Source organism: Neodiprion virginianus, chromosome 6 (assembly GCF_021901495.1).
Source record: "Neodiprion virginianus isolate iyNeoVirg1 chromosome 6, iyNeoVirg1.1, whole genome shotgun sequence".
Taxonomy (NCBI): domain Eukaryota; kingdom Metazoa; phylum Arthropoda; class Insecta; order Hymenoptera; family Diprionidae; genus Neodiprion; species Neodiprion virginianus.
The window spans coordinates 836,512-864,511 of NC_060882.1; the positions used below are offsets into that span (position 1 = coordinate 836,512).

A 28,000-nucleotide genomic window follows, 5' to 3' on the forward strand; every position below is an offset into this window, starting at 1 on the left:
CAACATAAATTTATACATAAGTATATAAATAAGTTTGATTGTTATAAAAAAAAAAAAAAATAATATACAGTTCTAATCAGTATTAAATAATGGAGCAGTCATGTATTCAATGCAGTCAACGGTTCCATTTTCCTAGCGACGGTAAAGTGGCGCTTCAATTTTATCAGCTTCAAAATTCGAGATAAGGATGGTGTAAGGTCAGAGAGTACGTAGAGTTCAGTCATTACAAGGATACGGCATTGTTTACACCTACACTGGATAATGATTGAAATATTTGGCAAAGGTCCGGAGTACATGCGTAACCATCGTGTAGTTGAAGAGTTGCCTGGCTTCTATAGTTTGCTCAAGGCATAACTATTGTGGAATGATTCATTCAATGCGCAACTAAGCGTTAAGATTGGTCGGCTGTTGAGGTTTTCTCGCTTTTATTCGCGCCTGCAGAGTGAGCAGCAGACCTGCAAGCACGTCGTGATTCGGCAATTTTTTAGCGAACAAAAGTCGTTTCACAGAGTCATCATACGATAAAAGAGCCATCAAATTTTGCAGTAAAAATCCTTGACAGTATTCCAATAACTGAGCTGCATTGTAAACCTGCAAGATGAACGGGAATAAGAACATGGCAAGTTTATGTAAGTAAAACTCATCAAACAATTACCTTAGCGTGAATGTACATGGAGACTATATTGTTCTGGTTAATCATCGCGGAGCATTGAGCTTCGCAATATCTCAATAAACCGTCTAGTTGAAAAAAATTCGCAGCAGCCATAAGTTCCAAGACGTCACTTTGACTGACTTCCAATGTCGCGCAACCCCCGTGATACAAAAATTCCATAACCATCTGAAAAAGAATAAAGCAATTTATCATATGTTCCTGTACAAATAAATGGATTGGAAGGAATTCTATGAGTTTGTTTTTTTAATCTACCTGAAAGATATGATACCGAATATCATTTATCTGCACAATCGGTGGATTCCCTTCGCACAATTTTGAACTGAGCATGTTTCTAAACCGTGGCGAAGAAGTGACGAGGACTATTTTATGCCCATAAAATACTCTCCCTTCAACTCTGAACTGAACGTCGCTCAACTCCGGGTTATTCACGAATTTCGGATCAATTCGAGAACCGCTTGACAACGTGGTATCTCTTATCGGCTTAATCGGCTCCCATCCAAAGCAACTGCTGAATATATCAGCTAGTAGAAGAGTCGTTGCTTCTTTCTGTAACGTGTCACATCATAAGTAACAATAGATAATTGTGCACATTTCTGCACAGTTGTAAGTATTAACGCGGGTGAAACAACGTTACCAATTACCTTGCTGTACCTAAAAATGTTAAACAAAAGTGGAAGACACTCCTGACCAAATTGTGTCGAATAATCTTCAGGGCAGACTTGAAGAAAGTCTTGAAGCAGTTGGTCTATAACAGATTCCAGTCGCATTTCGTGTGCAGTAGATAAAGTGTGCATCCAGCAATGAAGGGTCCAGCCTATTCCGAGACTACGTAGATCCATCGTTATAGCTGTCGAGCAATGGATGATTGTTTGTAAATAGAGTTCCGAATTTTTCAGCGTTGAGCTTGGAGAGGAAAGTAAGAAAAAAAAAAAAACGAACAAAAAAACAAACGTCAATTTACCTAGGTGATTACTCTCGACGCTATGATACATGGCTTCCTGCAGCATCTTAATTTGGGATTTACTAAAGGCGGGACCATTCGCATCTCGATTTCTTTCTCCTTGTCCTTCAGCCGTGTGTTGTTGAACACCGGCGTTTCCTTCGGCAAGAATCTCTTCTAGGGATAAAACTTCCTTCTCACTACGTCTTGAAGAAGTAGTTAACGGATGGAATAACAGCTGATTCAGTGTGGCTCTCTGGCCATGTGCCGCTGCCACCGATACGGCGCTGTGATAATTGAATCAAGGTTATTCTAAGTATTGAGAAATTGTCAGAGTAGCAAAATACTTTTCTCCAAAAACAAGACCTAATTAATCACCTGTAACACCCTCTTTGTGCCGAACCAGAATAGCAGAATGTATCCTTTATCAAAGTGGATAAAAACGGTTGCGCGCCATGAGCAAGGAGCAGTGCAACCATTTCATGATTACCGGCAGCAGTAGCCACTTGGAGAGGCGTAACAGTGCACTTATCCTCGCTCAGTTTAGCACCTCCTTCAACAGCGGCGCCTCTTTCGAGCAACATTCTTGCTATCGTGCAATTACCCAGCAAAGCTGTGTACGTGAGGGCGGTCCAATGCTGCGTTTCTGCATTGAATCCGTTCTGGACACAGCAGACGTTGGAGCCGGTGCTGCCTGACGAATTCGATATATTTAGATTGTTGGCGCTTTTTGTCGAGGCTGCGAAGAGGTGTTCTCCCAAATTTTTTGGAGATGGAGAATTTTTCGGCCCCCCTGAAACCAGCACGCTTTTGGCTGGACTTCCCGCGACTTGGCTCGACAACGGAGCGGGACTCTCGACGTTCAAATCGGCCCCGGCATCGAGCAATGCAACAACCGCGCACTCGTCGCCGTTTATACAGGCCAGCATCAGAGCGGTATAACCATTGTCGTTGACTGTATTCAGTTTCGTCGATGGGAGCAGAGGGATTGCTTGAGATATTAATTCCGGTCGCGAACTGGTCAGCATTTTAAAGGCCATTTCCATCGTCAGACGTCGCGTGCATTCGGCATCGTCTATCCGCCCTGAGCAGAGAGTGACTTCTTCCGAACTGAAATAACGAATTTCGGTTACTACCTAGAATAATTTATACAGCAGAAGTCGGCGATTAGGCTGGGAATTGCCTACTATGTGACTTTGAACGTACCAAATCTGTCTAACCGGACAATCTACACCGGGTAAAAGCAGCCTGGCTGCCTGGCCAATGTCATCATCGTCCAAAATACTCCCGTGCCGATGCTCGGCATGGGCTGTAGCCACCCTCAACCACTCGACTAGCGGTGGAAGAACGACGTACGCTCGCTCATAGGCGAGTTCCTGGATACCCGAACCTCTCTCACCGTGCTCTAGCTAAATAAAACAAAAAGAGACGTGGAACCACGTGATTAGTTGCTAGTTTGTTCCGGCTATCGCAATTGACTATCCTCTCCACTGCTTTCATCCAGTGTCTTATACTTTTGTCATGATGTCAACCGTTTCTGATACTGCGTTTCAGTACAAACCTGAGAGCATCTCATGTAGTAAAAGAGCGCGTTCAGGGCCCTGGGCGTCAATGGGACCGGGCAACGCCCGGACTGGGCTACTTTGGATATTAGATCGGTAAGCTCAGGTATGGAGCCTACGCAAGTCGTCAGCAGCGAAGGTTCAAGGGTGGAACCGGCAGCCTCTCGCCCGCTGCGTGAGGATGAGTTTGAACCGAGAGAACTGACGCTGGCCCATCGAGGCATCGCGAGTGCGCCTGCGGCAGGTTAAACGTGAAACGATCGTTACATTGACAAACATTAACGAATATTCGCTACAGTTAATCGAGAATGGATTTTTACCAGACGCGATTCGGCCCGCATTCAAGTGCGCGTAAGGCTGCAGTAGCCCCCACAAGTCTCCGTTGTTCGCTATCGCGTGTTCCAGCATAGTAGCGGTCAAGGTTGCGTGAGGCTCCGTCGGAATGCACTGGAGCAAAATCTCTTCTAAAAGATTTTCCACACCAGCAGCCAAATACACAGCTGCGTACTCGTGAACCATTTTTCCTAATTTCACGTCCGTCATCCATCTGATAAAACGGCCGACCGGTAGTTGCAGGCCTGCTCGCGAACCTTTTGATTGTTTCAGCTGGTCCCCAGACACAGCGAACATGGCTGCTGCTCGCAGGCAAGCCTAGAAAGAGTCAGCTTCGATTGGAAAGCGATTAAATGCTTCTGGAAATGCGATTAGATGATACTTCTCGCAATTCTTTATTTAGTGTGTGGCTGTCTTTCAGTATAGAATGCTGACTGTTAAATTTCTTAAAAAAAAAAAATAATTCTTTCAACATGTCTGTATCTTAACATTGAGATATTAAGAAATGTGCCGTACAGCTCGAAGTCAAGTCTAATTTCTCCTTTCTGTTAATTATCAATAGGTTACCAGAATGAGTATGAAAATGGATTAATTCCCGGTTTTCACCTTTGTACAAGAATCAGCCAAGGCTGGACAAAGCACAATTTTGAAGGCGCTGTAAATTTCGTGCTTGCTGCAAAGACCGAGAGGTTTGGCAAGCCTCTGAGTCTCCCTGCCGACTCTTACGAGAGCCCTTTGAAGCAGGTACGATAATCGCGGTATTGTTTCCATGGAGACACGCTCCATGTGTTCCCTGGTACGTCCGTTCTGCAGGACCCTGAGGACGTCGTGATGGGTCCAAGGAAGCTGCTGCAGCTCGACAAGCCTGTTGTGCGAGTCGACCCACACGAATTCGTCGGCACTGGTAACGTTGGTGTTGATCGTCTCGAGGCTTGAGTGACGCATAAGCCGTCTTACCGCAGGCTCGGAACTCTCGGAACCGCTCAACGACGAGTACGTCGAGGTCGAGGTGTGAGAACGCATCGTCAGCTGTTGAATAGCCAGCTTTATGTCCTCCAGTCCGGATCCTGACCACGGCACCTGTAGCTGTGAAAGAAGAAGAGAAAAAAACTCATTGCTAAAATTGCCCCTACCATCCGATTGTCGTTTCAAGTATTTGATCAGTCTTTCTTTCATCTCTAATTCACCTTTGCCGGAGTAGCTCTGTGCCGATTACGATTTTGTCCCGATCTCATCCTGGCGTTACGCTGGGTTACCGATGCTGACAAACGGTCATCTTCTGGAACAACCTTCAACGCTTGTGGACTGTGAACTCTGTGGTGACGATGAGGGGGCGAACTGCTGCTAGTGTGACCTCCGGTGTCCGACATGCTCGCATGTCCAGAGGACCGATTCTCATCCGAAGAACTGTTGCCCGTGCATTCTGGTCCCCGCTGATCGTAATTGAACAAAAAATAAAACAGATCGCCGAAACGTTTTTGGGAAGGTTGCAGAGTTATGCACGATGGCAAAGTTGCACCCTCCTACCTGAAGACCGCGGAGTTCATGCAGGCTGAGATGATGGTGCTGGGAGTGATGGGGATGATGGGGCGTCGGCGTCGGTGCCACGCTGTCTGTGTCTCGTTCGGCAACCATGTGGACCATATTGTGCGTCCCCGTTTGCTGAGGAGAGTCTGGCGATTCCTTCGCGTAGGGAGCAGTGTAAAATTCCCTGCCTCCGCCCCCAGCGGGTCTAGAATAAAGAATTGGCGAAGGTGTTCACAGGGTTACAGGCTGATTTTCTATTAACGATCAGTGAAACGGCTCAGGTACTAGATATAGAAGACGCACCAGCGGAGTAACGGAATATAACGCGAGCTCGAGAACGTACGATTCTTTTTCGTCACATAATCAAGAAAATATAGGCGTGAAAGTGCGTTCGTGATATTCCGTTGGAGACACGCTTTAATCTATCGTTCAACTAATGACGGCTCCACGAACCAACAGAGCGTTACTTATACTTTTACAACGAAGAACCTAGAGTCGTGGAAATGTGGTCATCGCGCACGACGCATGCATTCACAGTAAGGTGGACGTCCACGGTGATCGCAAGAGGTGAGAAAACGGTATTGAACTGTGACACCCGATGCTGAAATCCACCTTTGCTTGCATACATATGAATTTGTGAACCCGAAGCGGTTTATAGAGATTCAACGAATACGATACGGATACGGTACGGATGTTCCCTGCACACGTGGCAGCGATGAATCAAGGAACTTTAAACTCGTTGCGCCAGTATACGCTTAACTCCATTGTAGGACTGCACTTGCATGCAACTCCTGCAGCTCAACTGCAGTCAAATTCGAGTGAACGTGATTCGAACATCGTTATGACGCAAGTGAAAAACAAGTGATTCGATTTTTAAATTTTTCCTCGGCTCGTCGAGCTGGAAATAAGACCAAGGTCTTGTAGTATTTCATTGGCGGGCATGCGTGACTCCGAGAAAGGAATATTACAAGAGAGATCCGCGTGCGTACGAAAATCCAGCAGGTATTTACACACTCGGCAAGTGTAACCGCAGCGTGCGGAACGCTGAGATCCCAAATTACCACTTTTCCTTTCGATTTCGAGGCCAGCCTCCAAGGTTCACGCACCACGAAGACGAAAATTGAGAGTGACGTTGTACTTCGAGCAACACATTATCCCCGGTGATCGCAGTTCTTCCCTGCACCAGTCCAAACGTTCCCCCTCCCACGTAAAATAAATTACCCTCTAAGTCGCCACTGCTGAACGAAACTCCAGTCGGCCTTGAATCCGGTCGTGTCTCCAGGCAGAGACCAGTAGTCCTCAAGGGAGCTCTGGTCCTCCTCGATACGAAGAACGTCGGCCCTGCTGGGGCTGAGGTTGAGGACAATTTCGTTCGGTGCGTCGAAAGTGGTCCCAGCCTTCACCTGTATCCTAGCAAAGTGGTTCTCACGGCCGTTAGCCGGGGTCTCCTCGGAAGATCGTTTCTCAGGATTCCCATTGAGCTCGGGGCGAGAATCGTCCGGTGGAGCAGAAAAGCAATCGGTCAGCAATTTAATCGCCGGTTCCTCGTCGCCGGCGTCGTTTGTCTCGTGCTGAACCTTCTTCAGCTCGGCAACGAAGTCGGGCCGCGGCAGGCGATCAGTGTCCTTCTTTTGCTGCGCCCTGTTGGTGTCCCCAAAATAGACAACGGTCCGGTGTCTGTGTTCGGCGTCGTTTCCACCAGGGTTGACGTCCCGCCGCGGTGGCTTGACCGGCGGTTCCGGTTTCCTAACGGGCTCTCCAACGCTGACCTGGACCCTCTGACCGGCGGCAACGATCTTCCCATGGTCCTCGCCCTGGCTCTGACGCCAGAGACACGTCCTCGAGGGAAGAACAGCGTCGGCGAACGGCGGCGCCCGACGAAGGATGAAGTTCGCGGTATCCCCGTGGTCCTGGAGCCCCGAACCGCTCATTTTGCAGCTCTTCAGCTCGCGACAGAGAAGACAGGTGCAGTCGCCTCGACAACGCCTGCCCGTCTCCTGCTGGACGGGCATGTCACGGGCGGTCCGAAACAAGAGCTTGCATATTTGATCCAGGATTGCACCAACGACTCCGCCTCGCGCGAGTACACCAGCAAGCACCTCGAGTACCGGCCCACGCTGAGAACCGACGCGCACTGAGCAGGGAAAACGAGGAGCACCTCTAAACCGACCACCCGGCCGATCCGTAACTCACGGTGAAACTGAATGTATGAATGAACCGTGCGGACGCGGAATAAGGAGTGCCGGCGAAGTTTCCCCGGCGGGGCGTCGAGAGCACCGTCTTCGTATCGAATCGCATCCTTTCGTCGTCGCACCGTACAGCACCGAGGCTCTCCTTCGTTTGACGCGCATTTAGACCCCCTTCCCCCCTGCTGCAATGGGGGCCTTATAGTCCACTTCCCATGATTGTCTTCCGGCCGACTCGAGCCGGGGATGTCCCTGCTTTCCCCCCGTGACGACGATGACCGCTCAACCGTCGCACCGTCGCCTCGCTCTAACGCAGAGACCCCGACGAGTAGATTCCCATCCTCTGGTCGATGGAGCTGATCGGGTAATTAGCAACGGTTTCTCGAAACCGGGAAATCGTGCGCGAATTCTCCAGCTTCCGCCGTAAGGCATCGCGCTTTTCCGCGCCAGGCTGTACGATGAAGAGACGCGACCCTGCACTCGTGCGCGACGAAGGACGCACACACCGCTACACTTTTTACCGCACTTTTCTGATTATGGTATTGTTGTTTTACGGGATCGAGAGATATTCCCAGGGTTTTCACCTCCGAGCTTCACTGGTCTACGACACGGGTCGCTCGAGGAGAGACGAGGAGATGTTCAGAGGCGGATTCACTCGATAAACCCGAGCTGCCCCGGAGGGACAATTATTCCCTGGTGTTAATAATCGCTCTTGTCTTCGTATGTAATATCATACCTTATACCTATAATGCTCTCGACTTTATCCTAAACCGTAATATTCCTGTGACAAGGTGCTCTTTTCAAGTATTTTCTTTGTTTGGCTTTGCATGTCTTTCTCACGCGTGTGTGTGCGTGTACCGCGTAGCTGCCGCTCATACGTAGGTACGTAACGACCTAGCAGGTAAAGCGCAGTTATACTCGGTAAGCGGCAAACGCTGCATTCTGAGAGAATCATCGTCTCTGCGGCAACAGTGAGTTCATCCCTGATATCCACCGGAGAAGGAAAGAGAGACGGCACTTCCACGATCACCTACACCTCTCCGTACCGGTGTACGGATGCCGCATCGCACCACCAGCCACCGTGGTAATATAGAAGAATGAAGAATGGTCTAGCTGTAACTCGCCTCATGCCCATCCAGGGTAATAAGATCGTCATCTGGGATCAGACGTCCGCACGCGATGGATACGTTGCATTTCCGAGACGCGGAAGCCCTGCGAATCGTCTCCATGAATATTTGCCGCGGGTGAGAATATTTTAATCGTCACCTCCGGTGCTCGATCGTACAACTTCGCATAGCCTACCTTCGATGAAACTAGGTCGTAAATCGTGAAAGTGAAGAGCTTTTCTCGCAAGTTCATCGCCGACGTTTCGAGACCCCGGTCTGCACGATGAACTCTGCGGAACGAAACCGGAAGTAGGTCCGTCGGAGACCGGACTACGGGTGGAGAAGTTCAACCGGCACCGGACGAGGTGGGTGTCGTCATTATAGCCGTCGTATATCCTCCTCGTTCTTGGGAGCGCGCACATGCGTGGTCCTCTTCCTCCTTCTTCACCCGCCGAACCTCCGTCGAGTTCAAGGCACCGCCACCGGTCATTGTTTGTGTTCACCTGGCGAAACTCCGCCGGTCAGGTGAGTACACACGCGATACATGTCGAAAAAAATTATTAATTTTCTAGTCACCCTCCCTTTTCCTCGCTGTATCACCGCGTGAGAGAGTCGAAGAGGCGCGCACGCGGCGGTACGAGAATTACAAGAATCGTAATGTTCTCGATTTCTCATTCGAATACGGTCTCTCCTTAAGTACGTGTACACCTATGATCCTTCGATATAATCGAGATACTCGCGATGAGGATAATCGAGATGCCCCGGAGGGTCGCCGATCCGGCGGTCGGACCTTGTGCCTCTGGAGTCGACTAGAAAAACTCTATCGTTTCTCGTGATCTTTCTGGTAGTCAAACGTCGTGAATTACGATCGACTAATAATTGGTGCCTACACCTATATCGTTCTACTCTACCCCGCCTTCCTAGCAACCGCATATAGATACCGTAATTTTATAGCGGCGAAATATTTATCATCTATGACACACATTGTACGCGTGTCATTCTAACGTGGTTTTTATCTCGCGATAAAAATTGTATAATAAATTCATTTTGAGCCAAAAAAAACTTCGAAACCGAAAGTCGTAATTTTTTTTGTACGAATGTGTTAATATTTGCAAGTATGAAGATTGAAAATTTCAATGTAACGTTCTGTACAATAACATACCCGTACAGAACGTGGCAATCGGTAAATTACCGACAGTTAAAAAGAAAATAAAGAACTGATTCGAAGCAGGTTAATTGAGAGCAAGATCGGAACTTGTAGAAAAAGTGTCTATCGCCTCGAGCCGAGTCTCGGCAGTCTGCGGAGTAAGTAACATACCGTCAGGTAGTCAGGGTATGTACCTGGTTATAAGACAACACGAGTTACACGGTAATTCATTGTACATTTTTTTGCCCAGTTTCCAAGAACACGTAGATAGATCACTTTCCCTTTCGATATCCCGACTAGGGTACGTACAGCATAAACATGTGCCTGGCGTTCACGTTTTACATGCCTACCTCACCCGCAGCCATTCGCATGGCTATGACTCCCGGCGCACGCCGACGAACAACCTGAACTTCCTCCTGCGTGATCTAAGGCTGTGTCGGTGCTTAAACCCGCAATAATTCACCGTATAAAGACAGGACTCCTATTTTATAGGTGTAATTCGTGGTCCATTTTTCCCTGTTATACTGCGGTTACTATTTCGTCTACTTACACATAGTGCCTATTATTAACGAGTGAAATCAAAATTCTTTAAGAATTTCATGTTGTTTCTGAAAATTCTTTGATTCTGTCGGTAGTTTTTTTTTAGTTTTTGAGAAAGAGCGAGAGAGAGAGAGAGAGGTTTTTGTCTGGGATCCCGAAGGCTTATCGTCTGAGAATCGATTCTTGGCCGATTTCTCCGACGAGTAAGCAGTGCCTCGGGAGTTAAAAATATTTAGTTAAAATATAATGGGATCAACAGGTGACAGAGTACGATAAGATTTCAGCGTTTCTTTGTCGTACCATCTGACGCACTCGTCGCATCGATCGGCTTATGACTATTTTAAAGCACCTAAAATATTGAGACAAATTGACGATTCATTTTTTACGAAAAAGTTTCCCTGCACGAGCGGTATTATCGTATACTCTGCACGGGTCGGCAAGTCTTTTTCTTCTTCCACGCTTTCGGTTGCAAGTTAGATATTTTTGGAAAATTGAATAAAACGGTAACTGGCCACGATATTATTCAAATTCCTAGATAGGCTCGTTACCTGCACGCGACCCCGAGCGAGAAGGTCGCATGCTAAGACGAAGGAATGAATCTCTGTCGAAGATGAAAGGACCGACTGCGCTGGGCGTTTTACCATGTCAAATATACCAACACACTGCACGAATTCCTGCACAATCATACAGTGTGTATATGTATATATTATATATGTATACATGTATCGTATATCGTGTATAATATGTATATGGTGCGCTATCGCCACGTTCGAGGATACCGTTATCCATCTCGGACGTCGCAGGAGCGGATATGTAAGTATGTGTGCGCACTGTGCTCGATGAATGTGAAAGATTTGAAACGCATTATTGAGCTCCTCTCCTCTCCTCCCCCTCGACTGTAATATCGTCGTGCGTATAGGACGAATCCCTTGTATTCCGCGGTTGGGACGCTGCGCATCGACGGAATCGCGATGAACCGACTCTTGTAACATAATACGCACACAGACGCGTGTCTTACACGCATAAGGAAGCTAGGCGTGTGTAATATAACGTATGTATAATCTACCGGAGGCATGCCATCAGCGGGCTTCGGTAACGATGATGGTGCGAATTCGAGCCTCGGACCAAGCCGCAAGATCCGAGGTTTCAAGCTTCTAAGCTTATACAGGCTCACCTATACCCCCCGGTCATTCGTCGTCAGCTCGCAGGAATTTATTCATTGCTTATCCGCAGCCTACATATCTGCTATTGTAATAGAAATTGCTTGTTACGTCCTATCCGAAAATGTAACGGTGATCAAATCGGATCGAATCGAGGTATAGGAAAAAAACGAACAACAATTACGATAAAGAAAAAACCGTCATTTATACCAGCAACAAAATTCTTTTCGCAGAGTCATTTTTCAAACAATTCAGTTTGCTGACGTGAATACGAATTGTCGACCTCGAATTTTTTTTCGGTAAGAATAATAAAATGTCTTTTTAGGTGCGAGCTTGCACGGTGTGAAAAAACAGAAGAATAAAAAAATTTTAAAAAACCTTTGGAAAGTACTTTCAAAAAGCGTGGGACAAAGAGTAAAAGAAAGTAAGAAGAAACCGTAAAAAACGTGGCTCTTTATTATTTGCCATCTCAAATTGTTTTTTTTTTTTTTTTTTTCTTACTCTCAAGCATCGTGGCTTGTGAGTAGGTAATTTGTCATTTTAAAGTACTGGTAATTGGACGGAAACGGTGCCTGCCGAACGGGCCTCGGGACAGTATATGTAGATCGAAGCAGCAGCGTCGAAGGGTGTCAGCCCGGGAGAGAGAGAGATAAGAGGAGGAACGAAATAAACGAAATTTAAAAGACGAGAAGAGAGTAAAAATAAAACACAAAAAAAAAAAGAGAGAGAGAGAGAGAGAAAGGAAACTCGAGTAAAGATTTCGAGGGACTTAAAATGATGCGGTACATCGGTAAATCGATTCACTGCTGCTGCAGCTCCTCTCGGAAGCCCCTCGTAAAATACACAAATTTTCTCCCTATGTATAAACACGTGTGTATATTATATACCTCCCTATAATATGTATATATATATATAGGTATAGGCAGATGTGGTAGACTCTGGGATAAGCCTCCCTATAAATTGTAAGTACCGGGCGTACAGGCCTATACTCAACTCAATAATTAGGCTGGACGATTGTAGAAAGGTACGGAAGAGAGATAAAAGTATACATGGAACGAAAATGTGTAATTTATGTCACTCCAACGGCTCATAAGAAGAATTTGTACAACCAAGTTGTCCTTAAATCATTTCCCGTTCTAAAATTTGTTCGATAAAATAGAACGATATATTCAAGAAACTCCTCTTCTTTTTTCCTTCCTACTCTGAACTGTTCATTGTATGAAAGTGTAATGAATATTGCTATTGTAGAAGAAAAGAGAGTGTAACGCGCGTAACGAATAAACTTGACCCAGAGAATATTCTATAATGACATTGTACATATAATACTGTACAATATTAACGCATGAGACAAAAAGCATGCAACCCGGTGTATAAAGTTAAGCTTGGACTCGGTGCCGGAAGTAGTTTGGAGGAAAGGAACGATTATATACCATATATTCGTATACGAAAGAGTTAGGAAGGCTCGAAACAAAGAGATCTATTAGCCTGAATACCCCGTTTAGGTTGATATACGCGTGCTGCGCACGTCAACGTATTTCCTTTACAATATTTTCAAACTCTTTCCTTTTTCTTCCGTTTCTTTACTTTTTTATTTATCCATTTATTTTCACTTTATTTTTGTAATTTCATTGCTCATCCCACGCGTTACAATCCATACCTCGTACGCTTTAAAATTTTCCCATACATTGTGTTGTGTATAAAGTTACGCCGGTTTAACAAGCTCAGTTCGGATGGTGCGCGGCATGCTATCCCCATACATACGGTTATAGGTATACAGCACATTATACACATAAACTAATTAAACGCGCTGGCAAAAACAACAGCAACAACAGTCGGAAGATTGTATTCACGTACCTGTGCGCGGTAGCTCTCTATTCGCATATTTAAGACTCCGTAAGTAACTCGATGCGATGGGCGATTCAAAAGCATAGGTAACCCGTGCTTGTATCACGCTGCATCAAGATCTATTATATATACATATATACGTGTGCATACAAGTTTCTATTCCATCCTAATTTGGCTCCGCTTAAACGTGACGCGGACGAATCGTTGTTTCGGTTCCGAAAACGTCTCGCACAAAAGCCACCGCAGAACTCATAGCTGTCTTCGATTTTCCTATGAATCATACTAACCCAATTTGAAGTGACCAAACCACGTCAGAGGTAGAGAAAGATATTTTATTTCGAAAGACACGGAAACGAATCAAGCTAGTTTCGAGACACTCGATCACTTTGAAGCGGTGTATCAGCGTTGGGCGAAGAACCGAATACCCCGTAAACTTGATGTATAAACCACTTTCCTCCGAGGTCTATAATGGATCATCGTCCGGCCATGCGACAAGGTGAATTCCACGGTAATTTCTCCCTCTAATAACTCACTCTTACAGGTTATCCGTGTACTACCCGTAGGATTTCCTTTCGGTATCCAAGCCTGGCCTGCGTTCGCATGCGTATACCGCAAGGTGTCTTCGTTAACACGGCGTTGATTTATCTAGCAATTAAACCTCGATGGAGACACCGAAGCACGTACGCGGGTTGATCGAGCATGCCTTGGCTTGTGTGTGACCGTCGAAAATTTTAACGCCTATTTTTCTACACGTAAACGATTTTACGCGCGAGAGTCTCGACGACGAACGAACCCACCTCCTCGCCCTTCTCCCAATATCTTTACAACCTGACACGCAGCAACGCTCCGGCACCTCTTCACAACATGTTGTTCATCCTTGCGCTGGATCATTTGATTGAAAGATCCATCTTAAACACGCGCTGACGATGATACGCCCTTTTCGTATCGTATCGGGCACGCCTAATTAATATCGAGCTATTACATTACCGCAGAGAATGCATGGAATTAAATACAAAGATAAATTACTCAATCAGTGAATTCTAATCGATACGATATTCATCGCAGCAAGGATGTACGCGGGGATACGTTTTTGCGTATATCACGCATGTGATGTTCACGAATTCACATTGTACGTGTATTTCGTTCCCATCTTCGCCCCATGAGAATGGCTTCCGAATTATACTCTCTCGGTACTCCCGACCTCTGCGAACCATCGTGTAGGATGATATTCCGCGGGGCAAGTCGAGAGGCTATGTTTCCGCACAAGCTGCAGTAGGATTAAGACTATACGAGTTACCGAGCCGCAGGCATCGCTGACTGCATGAGAGATCAGTTGGGCAAAACTGAAGACCCTAATTACGGCCATTAGCCAGCGCGCGTTCCGCGGCTCCTTCGTTCTCCTTCTCTTTCCTTCTCGGCCACCGCCGCTTCCTCATTCTTCCCGATCCATCCGTATAGAATAATATTTGAAATTGTAAATTACACACATACGTGTACGCCAAGGGATCAAATGAAGGCTGTATATTGAAAGAAAAGACAAAAAAAAAAAAACTAGCTGCGCTCGAGCGGTGAGTGAAAATTATTATTACACGGGGTATAATGGGAAATTGAAAATTACGGCAAAGTATGTTACGTATGTGCGTCCGAAGGCGTGCATGTATATGGTGAGATGGCTACATTGCATAGAAGCCTACAGCTTCGCCGCGTCTTTCGCTCCGCCATTAGCTACACGTGGTATTTTACAGCGTGTGTATACCTATACGTTGCATAGAATGATGCGACGATGCAGCGGTTATCTCAAAGCCGCACACCACGGGATATGCATCCGCACGCGTGCGTGCTAAAAGCTAGCCGGCGTGCAGGATGCGGCGCGAGTGTGTGTATAAGTGAATTCAAGGACGCCGCATCGCCTGCTGGAAATTCCTTCGCGAATGTCATCTCCTCGCCGATCCTCCTGCAGCTATAAGCTATTCTCGACTGCTCGTCAGCTTGCCCGCGTCCACGATTGCTGTTTCGTACGTCGTTACGTGTCAGTGTGGATAATTCTTCCGAACAGAATCTTCGGAAGAACCCAAGTATTGTACCGTGAATAATCGCTGCGCCTGTGATGAATTTTGTGCAAACATGCGAGTGTTTGAAAAGAAACCGCATGTAATTCAGGTATAAAAGAAAAAAGCTGGCAGTTGTATCTTCGATTGCAAAATAATTACCCCGCGTAACTTGAGGGAGTATCAATTTATGAACGATTAGTCAGGCGTCGTTGCCCGTCAAGTACGTATATATAATGGACGAGTGCATGGCTGTAACGTGTAATCTCCGCGAGGACTTTGATTTTTCATATTCCGTGTAATAGTACCTATAACGTAACGCGACGCAACTGCCAAGACTAATTTACCGCAAATATCGTTACGCAACTTTAACGTGCAACGGTATAAATATGTATATTGTATACACAGGATATTGTTTACAGTAGACCTTATATACGTATACGTCAACTTTCACCGCGTCCTAATCCCTGCGGTATTGCAAATATTACGTACATACCTATATATGTATATGTACTTATAAGCAGCGTTCTGCGCTTACCGCAGGTATGCACTTTTCCGACTGACTGCATTGATTGATCTTCGTAAGCCCATAACGTACCTGTACGTGTAATACGCATCGCGAATGAGAACGCTTTACTATTGCGGAAAATAGTTTCAACTCTGCAATTTGCTGCAGTCGCATTTCTTTTCGCGTTCTCATTTTTCCACGCTGCAATTATCATCAATTTCTGTAATAATATAAATAAATTTATCTCGCTGTGCCCGTGTATACGAAGCTGAAGCTAGCAGCCAGAGTTAAATTTTTTTTTTAAATAGAAAAATGCTGTTCAATTTTTTCACAAAATTTTGATTTTCGGACTTCGCTACCTTGTTCGAATGATACATATATCTATGCGCATAATGTTTTCTTTCGTTAAATACCGAAGTTAAAATATGAGGAAAAAAATTGTCATTCCCGAGGGCAAAAAGGAAAGCAGTAGCAAAGAAAAATAAAAGAAAAACCAAAGGTCGCGGACTGATCCTGAAATGCGAGCTGGAAATTTTCAATCCTCAAGTCGAACAGTGGTCGACCTATTTGTGCCTCGATTCTCCGCCCGGTCGAAAGTGGAACTGCAAATATGTTCCGCGATTTTATTCGCGAATCGCCGAGGCAGGCATTCGATGCTCGTTAGTCGCGGGCTGTAGGGCTATATTTTTTGAATCTCTCTCTCGCTCTCTCGAATGTTCGAGACACGCCGCGGAGTAAGTATCGGAAGAAGAATACCAGCAGCCGGGTAGAAAATTCTGGTGGGTTTCAATCAAGCGTTATAACAGTACCGGGGCATCGGGGTAGAGCCTTACCTACCGGCCTCCGAGCAATTACGCTCGTTCTTAACTGGAGCTACCGTTATACGCCTCTGATGTATCGTCCTATTGATACCGCACGGACTTACGTCTGGGCCTCCATTGTGCGGCCCCGAGGTTGCCGGAGGTTTCGATCGCCCCCCAATTTTATATACTTGGAGAAAATTGAAGGATTGTAGTGTTCCAGTTTATACGACACCGACGGTAAAATGTTTACCACCTATACGTGTACTGGATTATATGATAATGATTCGTTCGGCCAAGGAACTTGTAATTATCACGGCTCAGCCTCGTCTTGATTGCTTTCCAACTTATGATCACCGAACTTCCTGATTAGCCACATTCGAACAAGTTCTGACACTGCGGGTTTGAAGGGTTGAAAAACATTTCTACAATACTGTACGTCATAAATAGATGTGCAGAATGAATTTGTTTTTAAATTTAGAATGGTCGGTAAAAAAAGACTGACACTTAATGAGACTGCATTTACGACGATAGACTTTAAATGTGAAAAATTTTACCCGATTATTCAGTGTCTCTGCTCCATACGCGATACAATATGAAAACTGGAATGAACGGTTGCGACGATTCGAAATGACTCCGATTGTTTCCTCGCACATAATACAGGTTGAAAATTTTTACGAAGAGGCGCAGAGGGCGAGGCGGGCCGCGGTCGCGTATTAGGTAGCATTTGGGTCACCGGATCGAGAGCTCGGTCTCGGCTTCCGAAGGCATTGCAGGTTCCGCAGCTGCGTCGTCTGGACGGAGAGAAGAGGAGGGAAGAGAAGGTCGAGGAACGCGAGCGAGGAGAAGAAAACAAGATAAAGAGCGGCGGATGCATGTGTGGTGGAAGCGCGATACGCCGCTTCGCTCTTACTCTTGAGAACAGAAGTAAAAAGCCATGAGAAAAAAAAAACCAACAAACGAAAAAACAACAAGCATGATTCTAATAAAACAAATAGAGAAAAATGGAAGATAGCAGACGCGCGGGCGACACGAACGACGCGTGTTGCACGTACCGTCGGGGCTTTGGCCGGAGTATTTCGTGTCCGGACTCCGATATGCAGGCTGCGAGACCCAGCGGAGCTCCGTAATGCTCGACGGGAACGCCGATGACGCTGCCTCCGGATCCGACGCCCTGGATCATCGGCGAACTCTGCCGGGGCGCGACGACGACTCCTCCGGGCCCGGAACCGGCGGCCACGACGCCGCTTGGCCCGAGGAACAACGGCTGCTGCCCGGCCAACTCCATTCCGGCTGATATTTCCAAATTAACTACCTGGGGCAGCTACTTGACGACCAACTGGAGGAGCCGAACGAATCCCGGGATTTGGAGTCCAGGAATCTGCAATTCAACGGAGTTCGAAGTTCGGTTAGCAGAGCTACAGAGGCGCAGATGATAGAGGAGAAGATGGATTTTTGTGAATGATGCAAGTGGTGAAGCAATGCCGGCTCCGGAAACCGGTTCCTACATCGTCACGGTTACCGACGCTTGGTCAAAACACAAAACTATTTATAGAATGTGAGATGTTAGGTTTGCGTCTTGGTTAAGGGTCGGTAACTCTGTCGGTACAGGAATCTGCATCGAGAATCGGTATTTGCCTTACTACTCACACAGGATGTCGTATAGAGACAAGGTGTTTTACTGCAGGACAGGATCGTTCGCTTGAAGATGAATTTGAACCGAGAGATGAGAAAAAACTGTTCAGAAATCTCGTTCAGTGTGTGATTTGGGATCGATGATGCTGGTAAACACGAATTAAGTTACCATCTCAATTACAGTACGCAATAGAAATCATTCGCGTGCACCATTCGCACGAATAACTGAACTCCTGGTGATATTGTTGAACGGTGTTTTCTATTCCGCTAAATCTTCATTCAGACGGTACCTAAGATCCATTCATCCTTAGAATCCCGATGACGATGATCGTCTTTTCTACCGACTACACGAGACATAAATCAATTTCATTTATACCGGCTCGGTAATTCAAGTAGATTTTATTGCAAATTACAGAACTAGACGCCCGCAGACCTATAGTAGGTATTTATGTGTGTACCTGTTTGTATAATATTATCTATTGAACGCTTCTGCGGCATCAGTAATGTGTAGAAATGAAGTGCACGAGACTGAGATTAACCGTTCCCGGTTTATAGATAGCTCAATAGATTGCAAGTGATTTACAGTATACAGAAGATCCTTCGTCTTCTCCTTATCCTCGTCCTGGATGCATTTGCGTTTGTAACTGCTGCAGCAGTGAACAGTCGTTGTTTGTAATCTACGGTAATTTGTCGTGCAACCCTGCAGATGTCGCAGACGCAGGAAGGAAGAATAATCTCGCACATGCATCTTCATCGCTCACAGATCCTAATACAGACAGTGCGTCGGAGAAACGTCGTACATAAATGGAAATAGCAATATGTACACATAATACCGTATAGAGGATGATTATATATCTGCACGAATGTCGACAGGCGAGAGCCGCAACTTGCGCAGACTGTTACTAATCAACTGGTCACCAGATCCTTCGGCTCACGGCCCGCATCCTCTGTTCCTTGGCTCAACTTATGCCATGGCTCAATGCAGCTACCAGTTCAGAGGACGAGAATTCCCAAAGTGACTCTCCCCCCCCCCCCCTCCTCTCTCTCTCTCTCTCTCTCTCTCTCTCTCTCTCTCTCTCTCTCTCTCTCTCTCTCTCTCTCTCTCTCTCTCTCTCTCTCTCTCTCTCGATCCGTCTGTCCGACGGTGTTACGTTTAACGAGATCATTTATTTCCTCTCGAGAGGTGTCAGTCGCACTATAAGAGTAATCGGTGTACGTCTCTCCTTCGGCGCGACGAGAAGAGGAATAAAAAGAAGAGACCAACAGAAGAATCCCCTCATGATAGCCATAACCGCATGGTATGCGTACGTTAAAATATATACAATATTGTATATACGTATGATAATATCATTGCGGCGAGACATCGCGTGTACATAAACGTGCAGAAGCGCCGGGCGAAGAAAGAAGAAAGTGTTATCGTTAATGGAGCGACGATTTCTTCTGCTTGTCCTTCTTCTTCTTCTTCTGCTTCTTCTTCTCCTCTGGCTGGATTACATTATTATACGCGGGAGATAGTCGAAGGTCATTAACGGAGTCAGCCGGTTAATTGCTACCGCAATTAGAGACGATGGTATTTCATTCGTTATCGTGTGAAGTAGGCAAGAACGCATTTAGTTTCTATATCCTACGAGGGCGAAACCGCACCGCATCAGCGGTGTGTTCTTTGTTATATTCACGCATATTCATGATCCCTAGGTCGCTTAAGCACAGTGTGTGTTTACAGTTTGCGTGCGTGCGGTACCGACAATGAGTGAAAAATTAAATATACCTGCTGTCTCGGCAGCATCTCCCCGGCCGGCACTCCGCTGAGATCGGGGGCGTGAATCGCTGTTCTAATAATTAGGCGTTAATAAATTCCCATCTCACGATCCGCGTAAGGCATGAATAAGCCGCGACTTCTGTTCCCTTTCTTTTTTCTCTCCTTTAAATACACGCGTTTGTACTCTTCCTTGTGTTTCGTAGAAGAGCAAATGAAGAAAATTACCTAAGAAATAAAGAGAACCAAAAGGTTATACTTATATATTTAAATTGATCGAAAATCGTGTTGCGATATGTGAATAAAAAGTATATACATACACGTACGTAATAACTAGCTGGTCGTGAATTTGCATAAAAGTAATCACGTCGTCTAAAATAATCGAACGGGTTTTTTCGCGAGCTCGAAACTCAACTGACGCGACGTGCAGCGGAGTGAAGCCGAATTGCGAGTATAACGAAAACGCCTGGGCTGCTAAACTTTGTAAGATGAACAGAGAAAGAATAAGAGGGGTGGTTAGTTAGGTTTGCAGCATGCTTTAATCGCGACGTCGCGGTTACATAGACACGCGATCTTACTGTATAATAAATTTCGCGGACTTGCGAGCACGTTCGTACCGCATCTTGACACAGAAATTACATATTTTCTCACCGATATAATTAATTTAAATGTCGGTACAGTTATAATATCAGGTTAGCCTGCGAACGAATAGCTGCATATACGAGATTTAACGATCAATTTGGTAATTCGTCTTGCAGCTGTGGCCGCATCGCGCGGCCGTCTACCGAGGGTACGTAAAACGTAGGCATTGCTATTGTTGGCTCAAAGTTTAAATTCCAAGATCGTATATTACGTACTGGAAGTCCCAGGGAGATTCAGCTTTTCCCTGTGTCAAAGGTCGGGGAGTGATCGGACGTGGGAGATACTACGCCGCGATTATATGGCTGCGCCTCGATCTCTTCGATATCCGTGCAACAAATCACTTTGAAAATCGTGCGGACGTCGTGCAGCCGCGGTTCGAGGCGTCCGGAAGCCTTTTTAAATAGTCGATAAAAAAGATTGTATACCTCCTTATACGTAAGGCAGAAAAGTAGCAGCGATTTTACGATCTCACGCTGAAGCTTCGGTTATACGCGGAATGGAAAATTGGACCGTCATCTGTTTTGAAAAAAAAGGTACACAAGTCTCGCTATGACAAATATGTATTGCATTATGCATTATTATGAGAAATCGCGTGTTGAATGTAAGTAATAAAAGCAACATTGACTAGGTACGACAATAAATTGGACATTGATCAAAGATGAAAGTTGAAATTTGTGTCAAAACTATTGTACACCTTTTTTCCTCTTAGTTTGTCTCGGGAACGGATTACCGGTTATTTGAAAACCGAAACGCTTGAATAATCTTGAAATTTGTGGAAATGTAATACATACATAAATACGTAACATATAATATGTATGTAGATAAGTGTGGCAAAATTATTTTCAATCAGAAAAGAAGATCGCGCGCGTTATGCGAGCGTAACGTGCCTCGAAACCGATAAATTGTCGCGATCGTGAATAATAGTTCATGCTAAAGCCTTGAATTAATCAGCAGATTTAATTTCTCGTTACAAACGTACTTGCACTGTTTATTTATAAATTTATACGATCGGTTGAATATGACCTTGCAATGAGAATAATTTCAGGATCTAAATAGATGAACGTATACAAGATATGAATAAGAAGTTAAACTATTCTTCGACTAAATTGTTGTTGTAAGATCCCTCGCAATGATATTACCGATTTCCCGAATTCGATGTCCGCAAGAGATCGCAGATACCTCGAAATCAACACCACGATCGGTATATACTCTTGAAAAATACTTAAGCGTCACGGAGCTGCCTCTAACAAGGAAGGTATCCCAGGTCGATATCTCCGATTTGATTTCTTTTGTAATCAGTTATAGTAGACTAAAAACTAAGCGACACGTATTTTTTTTTACCTGACATTTAACATTTTAAGTGGATGAAACCACCATCCAAATAAAGGCATGTCAGAGGGCGATTTGGCAGTTTTGCCCACGAGATAATAATATTTTTTAACTAATTCAACTGCAAAAGTTTTCTCATATCGGAAAATGAAAGATGTAATTTTTTTGATTGAAAAAAAAAAACTTAAATCGCCCTTCGACATGCCTTACTTTGGGGGGTGGTGTCACCCCTTCAGTGTTGACGACAGATGAAAAAAAAAAAGTTTCACTTACGATTAGTTTTCTAGTCTACTATAACATATTACAGAAGAAATCAAATCGGTGATGTCGACTTTGGGTTGCCGTCCATGTAAGATCGCGTCGTCCTTCAGGTTTCCCCGGATCAGCAGCTCGTGTGCTGCAGCAGATCACGGTGATCGATTTTGGTAATTGTCGAAATTTCTTTGCTATATTTGGTTACCAAATAACGAACCTGCTCCCGCGGTAGAAAGGAAGGGTAAATAAAGGGGCGGAGCGCAGCTTCTTCTTCTTCCTCCTCCTCCTCTGTCGACTTCTCCTTATTTTATTTATTTTTTATTCTTTCCGCTTCTTCGCAACGCGCCGTAACCGAGGCGCGTCGTTGCGATACCGATCGCATCGATCCGTACCTGCGCAGCGTTACTTAAAAGCTTACAAGATCGCGTACAAGAGAGCGTAAAGAGCCCGGAGCCGCGCTCCACCAGAAGCCGCAAGCTCGCCGCGCAGTTTCTCGGTAACAAATTTCGCCCTATCTCGACGATACCCGGCCCCCGAGGCACCAAGGTGCCTGACCCCTCGGAAGGGCCAGGGCGTTGCCCCCCCGCCCCAAACCGTTCAGGTTCGGCCGATTCGTCACCCTTGCTGGCTAGCCCTTTGCCGCCTGCGCCGTCTGACCCCTTCCGCGTAATTTCCACTACGTATGCTTCTCCCGTTTTCTCCGAACACCGCAGGACTCGTCCGTTTCCGTTTCGACAGATTCGAAATTTCCCGTCTGGCACGCGTCTGATGCGGAACCGATCAGCGTGACAAGAAGATCCGATTTCCAATTGGGGCGCATCTTGCACCCAGTCATTTTTCGCCGTTACCAAGGTTTCGTAAATCTTAAATCCCCCCCATCGCCCCTTAAAAAATTGGGGTGGAATTCAGGTTACGCGAATGGCTCAGTGGACCTTGTACGTAGATGTCAATCGATTTGCTTGAATAACCGACGAATGGCTTGTTGGACGTTGTTGGCTTGTATGCCTACCGAAACCTGATTAACGTCTTCCGAACGATCGTTCATTTGTGCATATATACGTTACGTTAATTGACCTGCAGAGCCGGCTACAAGGTATAACGGAAACCTGTGATTCCAGCCTGGATAATCGGCATCCTCGAAAACATCCGACCAATTCAGCAAAGTGATTCTTAGCGCTAAACTTATCGACGTTTATAATCTTGCTAGCAGTTACGTTAATGAGAATTTCTTTTCAATTATACCATAGGTAGGGTATACATATGTGTTATGGGCGTGTAGAAATATTTATCCGTGACAGAGAGTTCTGAATTAATGCCAATGTGGAGAATTCACGATCTACGCAGTATAGATCCTCACATTTCGGAAAATTTTAAATGGCAAGGGGATTCATCGGGCATGCATCGTAATGTATTTCGCGACCGCGCGATGCAGTTTGTGACGTGAACGGTCTAATGGATGAATCAGATGTTACGAATTAAGCCTGCATGCAGCCGAATTTAAATACCCCGCAGACTCGTCGCGGTCTGCATCCGACACGCCATACGCACATACCTATGTATGCATTTATGAATACGTACGGATACGCGTATAACGCTGAATGCATGCGGTGAGAAAAGAAAACGAAGTTAACCGGCACTCAAAACTGATTGCGACCAGAATTACGCGATTAACGAACCTCCGCAGTTCGTAATTCCTTGATTTTTGTACACGCGTATCTGTCTGTATAAATCCTTGTTCGTTTTACTTTTTTAACTATCATTATTATTACAGCGTATGGATTCTCTTGTTGTTTATTTTCACTACGCAACCTTTTTGCCCATGCGGTACACGTTACACTCTTTCTTGACCATTTATTCCTATTATTCCCGGGAGTTTATATTATATCTTGCACTCTCCTTTTTCCAAATAAAACACACCTTCTTCCTTCTTTTTCTTTTCATCCAACCTCTGAGCGTTCCTTTGTACCCTGCAGGTTAAACGCATTGCCCGGTCTCACCTTTACCGCCAGTCGTATGTGTAACGTAAGGTATAATCGCTCGACTTCTCCACACGTGTAAACTAGGCTATTCAGATGAATTCGGTTCAAATTTGCTTAGAATAGACTTCGCCGAAACTATCATTGTTTCACACGAGATAGCCGAAATTGGTAAATCGGTTGAACAAAGTACCGCAGGAAACAAGGGTATAGTAAGGAAGATAACGAAATGAAGATGATAAAAATTGCGAATAATTTCTGTAAACGATCAATGATGGTGGTCTTAATTCAAGTTGACGATGAAAAATTGATCCGATTGATGTGGACTACTTTGAAGAACATATATTTGTGGTTAATTCGATAATTCAACATCAGGGATAGTGTTATGAAATGAACGCCAAATTATAGTCTGCAATGAATTTGCACCGAGGTTTTCTTGTACCGTGTAAAGATATCATAAGAACCGAGCAGATGGAAGTTCCAAGTTCCAGCATTGCACAAAATTCAAAAATACTATTCTCGAAGGGCTTGACATTTTTGAAAATCGAAAATCACTCAATGTGAAGCGATTCCTGAGAAATCGGTTGAAAATCATTTGAAATTGGTGAAAATCGATTGAATTCGACCGTAAATCGCTTAGAATTATTTGTAATCAAGGTTAATTCGTTGGAAGTTGATCGAAATCAGTGACTATCTTCGAAATTGAAATCACCTGAAATCGTGTAAAATAGAGTAAAATTATTGGGAATCACGTGAAATCATTGAAAGCCAGTCGTCTACCTAATCTTTTCATCGCAGCGTTGACTTAGAAGCTTGAACATTTTACACGTCCAAGGGACCGTAGATCTCAGTTTTGATATTAATTGCAATCCGACACATCTACCCGTTCCTGAGAAAAAGAGTCTCAACATACGAACAACGAAGTGATCCTATAAGGGGTCAGTTTTATCCTTCTAAGGTACGGAACCTTAAAAAGGAAAATAATCGAAGAAAAACGAGCAAAGCATCGAGTTGTAGTATCCGAGCATAATATTGGAGTCTGTGTGAAGCGATCCCGACGAACTTCAGGGTGCTCACCAGAAACGATCCGGATAAAGGACCGCGGGCATTTCGATCGGTGCCGAATCGTTGATCCCGAGAGCGTGCGCGCGCGCGCGTGTCTCTTAGTTATCGCCGGTCCACGAGCGGCGCGAGACACGGGACACGGACACGAGACACGAGACACGGGCGGCTTGCTCGAGGGGTCGGCAGGGGGGGTGCCCCACACACGCAGACGACGCGCGAATGGGGCAACGGGGAACCAAAACACGAGGGGGACCGCGTCGCGATTCCTCTCGAGTGGCAGAAGAGGAGGATGATGATGAGGAGGAGGAGGAGGAGGAGGACGAGGAGAAGGAGGAGGAGGAGGAGGAGCGTTATATGTATGTACAGAGCCGTACAGAGCCGTCCGCCCTGCGGCCACCGCATTCCAAGGGCTGCCCAAAACGAAACCTATATTTTATATGTACCTGTCCCCTCCGTGTGTCCGCGATAGAAAGAGAGGAGAGAGAGCGAGCGAGCGAGCGAGAGAAAGAGAGAGAGAAAGAGAGAGAGAGAGAGAGAGAGAGAGAGAGAGAGAGAGAGAGAGAGAGAGAGAGAGAGAGAGAGAGAAAGAGATCGGGCGTGCCCGCGGCTCCTGGAGCTCTTTGACTTGGGCCCACTGGTACTGTCCCGATCTATGCCGCAGTGCATGGCGCGAATCGAGACACGGATCCTTTTTCGCGTGTCCTGGAGACGGACGCTCGGCGACCGAATGAGAGCCTGCAATTAATCTGTCTCTTAAACTTGGCGAGATTGCAACAATCTTGCGCGAGTGCCGCGTTTATCAAGTGGGTATGTCATGTATTATTTGCAGCCTCCTCGATCGTTCGCCGTATATGAATATACGTATATTCGGAATTTGAATTTTTATCACCGCAATTTGTATGCTTAACTTGTTCATATTTTTTAATCTTCTCTCATCTTTCGTCGCAGAGGGGAATCCGAAATGTGAGATAAATTAACACCGAGAACCCGCAGAATGGCGAGCAGCCTGTTTTTCGGTCTCTGGCTTCGTCTTCCCTGTTGATTCAGGCACTTAAAACGTAATTTTCTGACGGTCAAGTCAAAACCGGGATGGCTCCAGGCCTCGCGCTTTGCTTTGCTTCGCTTTGCTTCACTTTGCTCCGCGTTACGCCGGGCGAGTCGCGGTCCTCGCTTATTGTGGTGCAAACCACGTTCCTCCTTCCCTCCCGCCCTCCCTCACCCTCCCGCTGCTCCTGTTTTCTTTGATCGCGTACGTACAAGCGACGCCTTTTTGATAAACTATCATACTATCTGAGGGTATAAAGGAATTGATTGTCCGAAGCGGTGATTCGTGATTCAGGTTAAAGTCACGGTTATGCCTTATGTCATCAATCCATAAGCATTTACATAAAACATGTTTCGGATGACAAAATCCGAACAATAAAATGTACAACTTTTCAACGAAATAAAATGAAATTTAGACAGACACCTTATGCTCGTATGAATTTTGATTCGATCGAACATATTATTTCACCGACTCTCTCTCTCTCTCTGGAAGAACGCCCAAATATCATTCAACAATGATTTTTCAACGAACACTTGGCGATAAATCACCGGACGCGTGTCGCGTTTGGAACTTTTCTTTTATACAAGCTTTCGTGTGAGAATGATCCGTCCCTCTTAGTCGGTGGTGTCGAGTTGCGAATACAGAAAACCCGATATGTTTTCAGTGATATAGCACATAACAGGGGGGAAAAATAAACGAGATTCAGGAACGAGAAAGCGACGGTTTCGATGCGAATTGAGAGATACGTGTACACTGCGAGGAAACGAAAATCACCATCGTCTCGACATCCTTATGGACTTGCTATTCTGATGAAATATATGAACCTAAAGGCAGGATTTGAAAAATTAGAAACATGCGTGACCGACGCGGTGTAATAATAGTTTAAATCTATTTCACGGATTGCTTTATCTGCGAGCTATGATATTTTCACATAAATGCAATGCCGTGAATCAAATCGACACCCGTTTGCCGTACAAAGACATAAATTTATGATAAACGGGGTGAATGTATTGAATGGAATGTGAAAATAATGAGAGTCTCACCTTCATGCTTTACATCAGGGTGCTGGAAGAGAGTGAAACATTTTTCCTTCCTCCACGTTGTTCACTGCCCTCATATTACACGTATCCGCACGCGGATTGAGAGTAGACGAAATGTGGATTAGAAAATAATGAGTCGATTATTAAATCAACTCATTGTTTTTTTTCAACCAAAACAATACTCCACGATCACGAGATGAAGAGTCAGTACAACGGCATGGTGTACGTTTATCACAACAAGAAACTTTTTCATAATATGCATGTAAGGTACTGGGTGTAAAATATAAAAACTACATTAAGATGTGTGAGTACGCGTTGAGCACGGTAGAAAACTTTCACATAACTTAAACCTTATAACAAGCGTCGCGCGCCGAGAGAGCACATCTTTGTTTTCATTCCTTGAATACGTATTTCGACATTTATTTATCATCCGCGAGGAAGCAATCCTTCGTTTCGTTTAGTTTTGTTATTTCGTTTACGTTATCTTGGTCACTTCGATTTATTAATTCACAATACTTCCAACACTGTTATCTCTCTTCCTTTCGTTATCCCAGTAAAACTCTGCTCGACTCATGTTCACGCGCATCGGTAGATCCCGCACCAACAAAGTCGCTTCGAACACTGTCTTCGAAGATAAATCCAGAGGCTTATCGATGCGCATTGCTCGATCGACTCTCGCGGCTGTACATGCCAATGCTCACAACAGAGGGTCCCTTTCGCAGCATCTCACTTCGGTCCATGGCCACGATACAACGGCTTTGGATTCCACTGCTGGCGCCATCTCATCGGTAACGGAAGTGTTCGAGGTATCTGTAGTTAGTATCACGAAAGCAGTGGATAAGTCAGAGTATGTCTGTCATACAATAGAAAAATATCGTAGAA

The 28,000-nt window shown here is 45.4% G+C and overlaps 1 protein-coding gene across 3 annotated transcripts; it reads right to left on the bottom strand.

The window, feature by feature from the left end:
• Window positions 1-303: 303 nt before the first annotated feature.
• Window positions 304-28,000, bottom strand: LOC124307043 (ankyrin repeat and BTB/POZ domain-containing protein BTBD11). Of its 3 annotated transcripts, XM_046768343.1 has the most exons (14): window positions 27,122-28,000; window positions 17,431-17,756; window positions 5,036-5,240; window positions 4,696-4,941; window positions 4,115-4,594; window positions 3,496-3,826; window positions 3,175-3,410; window positions 2,820-3,022; window positions 1,992-2,723; window positions 1,635-1,900; window positions 1,315-1,520; window positions 926-1,219; window positions 656-838; window positions 304-591 (listed from the first exon to the last, which is right to left on the bottom strand). In XM_046768343.1, exons 2-14 carry the CDS (start codon window positions 17,661-17,663, stop codon window positions 385-387), a joined length of 3,822 nt encoding a protein of 1,273 aa, XP_046624299.1. In that variant the 5' UTR covers window positions 17,664-17,756; window positions 27,122-28,000; the 3' UTR covers window positions 304-384. The 3 variants fall into 3 exon arrangements, with proteins under 3 accessions (XP_046624299.1, XP_046624300.1, XP_046624298.1); XM_046768344.1 differs by lacking the exon at window positions 27,122-28,000 and having other exon boundaries at window positions 17,691-17,699; XM_046768342.1 differs by lacking the exons at window positions 17,431-17,756; window positions 27,122-28,000 and adding an exon at window positions 6,257-7,177.

Bases quoted from the DNA above. Each gene is read 5' to 3' on its own strand.
- LOC124307043 (XM_046768342.1), bottom strand. From the start codon at position 7,047: ATGCCCGTCCAGCAGGAGACGGGCAGGCGTTGTCGAGGCGACTGCACC. The intron at 2,724-2,819 runs GTACGTTCAAAG...TCGTTATTTCAG, and splicing joins TGTCCGGTTAGACAGATTTG to TTCGGAAGAAGTCACTCTCT. The intron at 1,521-1,634 runs GTAAATTGACGT...ATTGCTCGACAG, and splicing joins CGTCGAGAGTAATCACCTAG to CTATAACGATGGATCTACGT.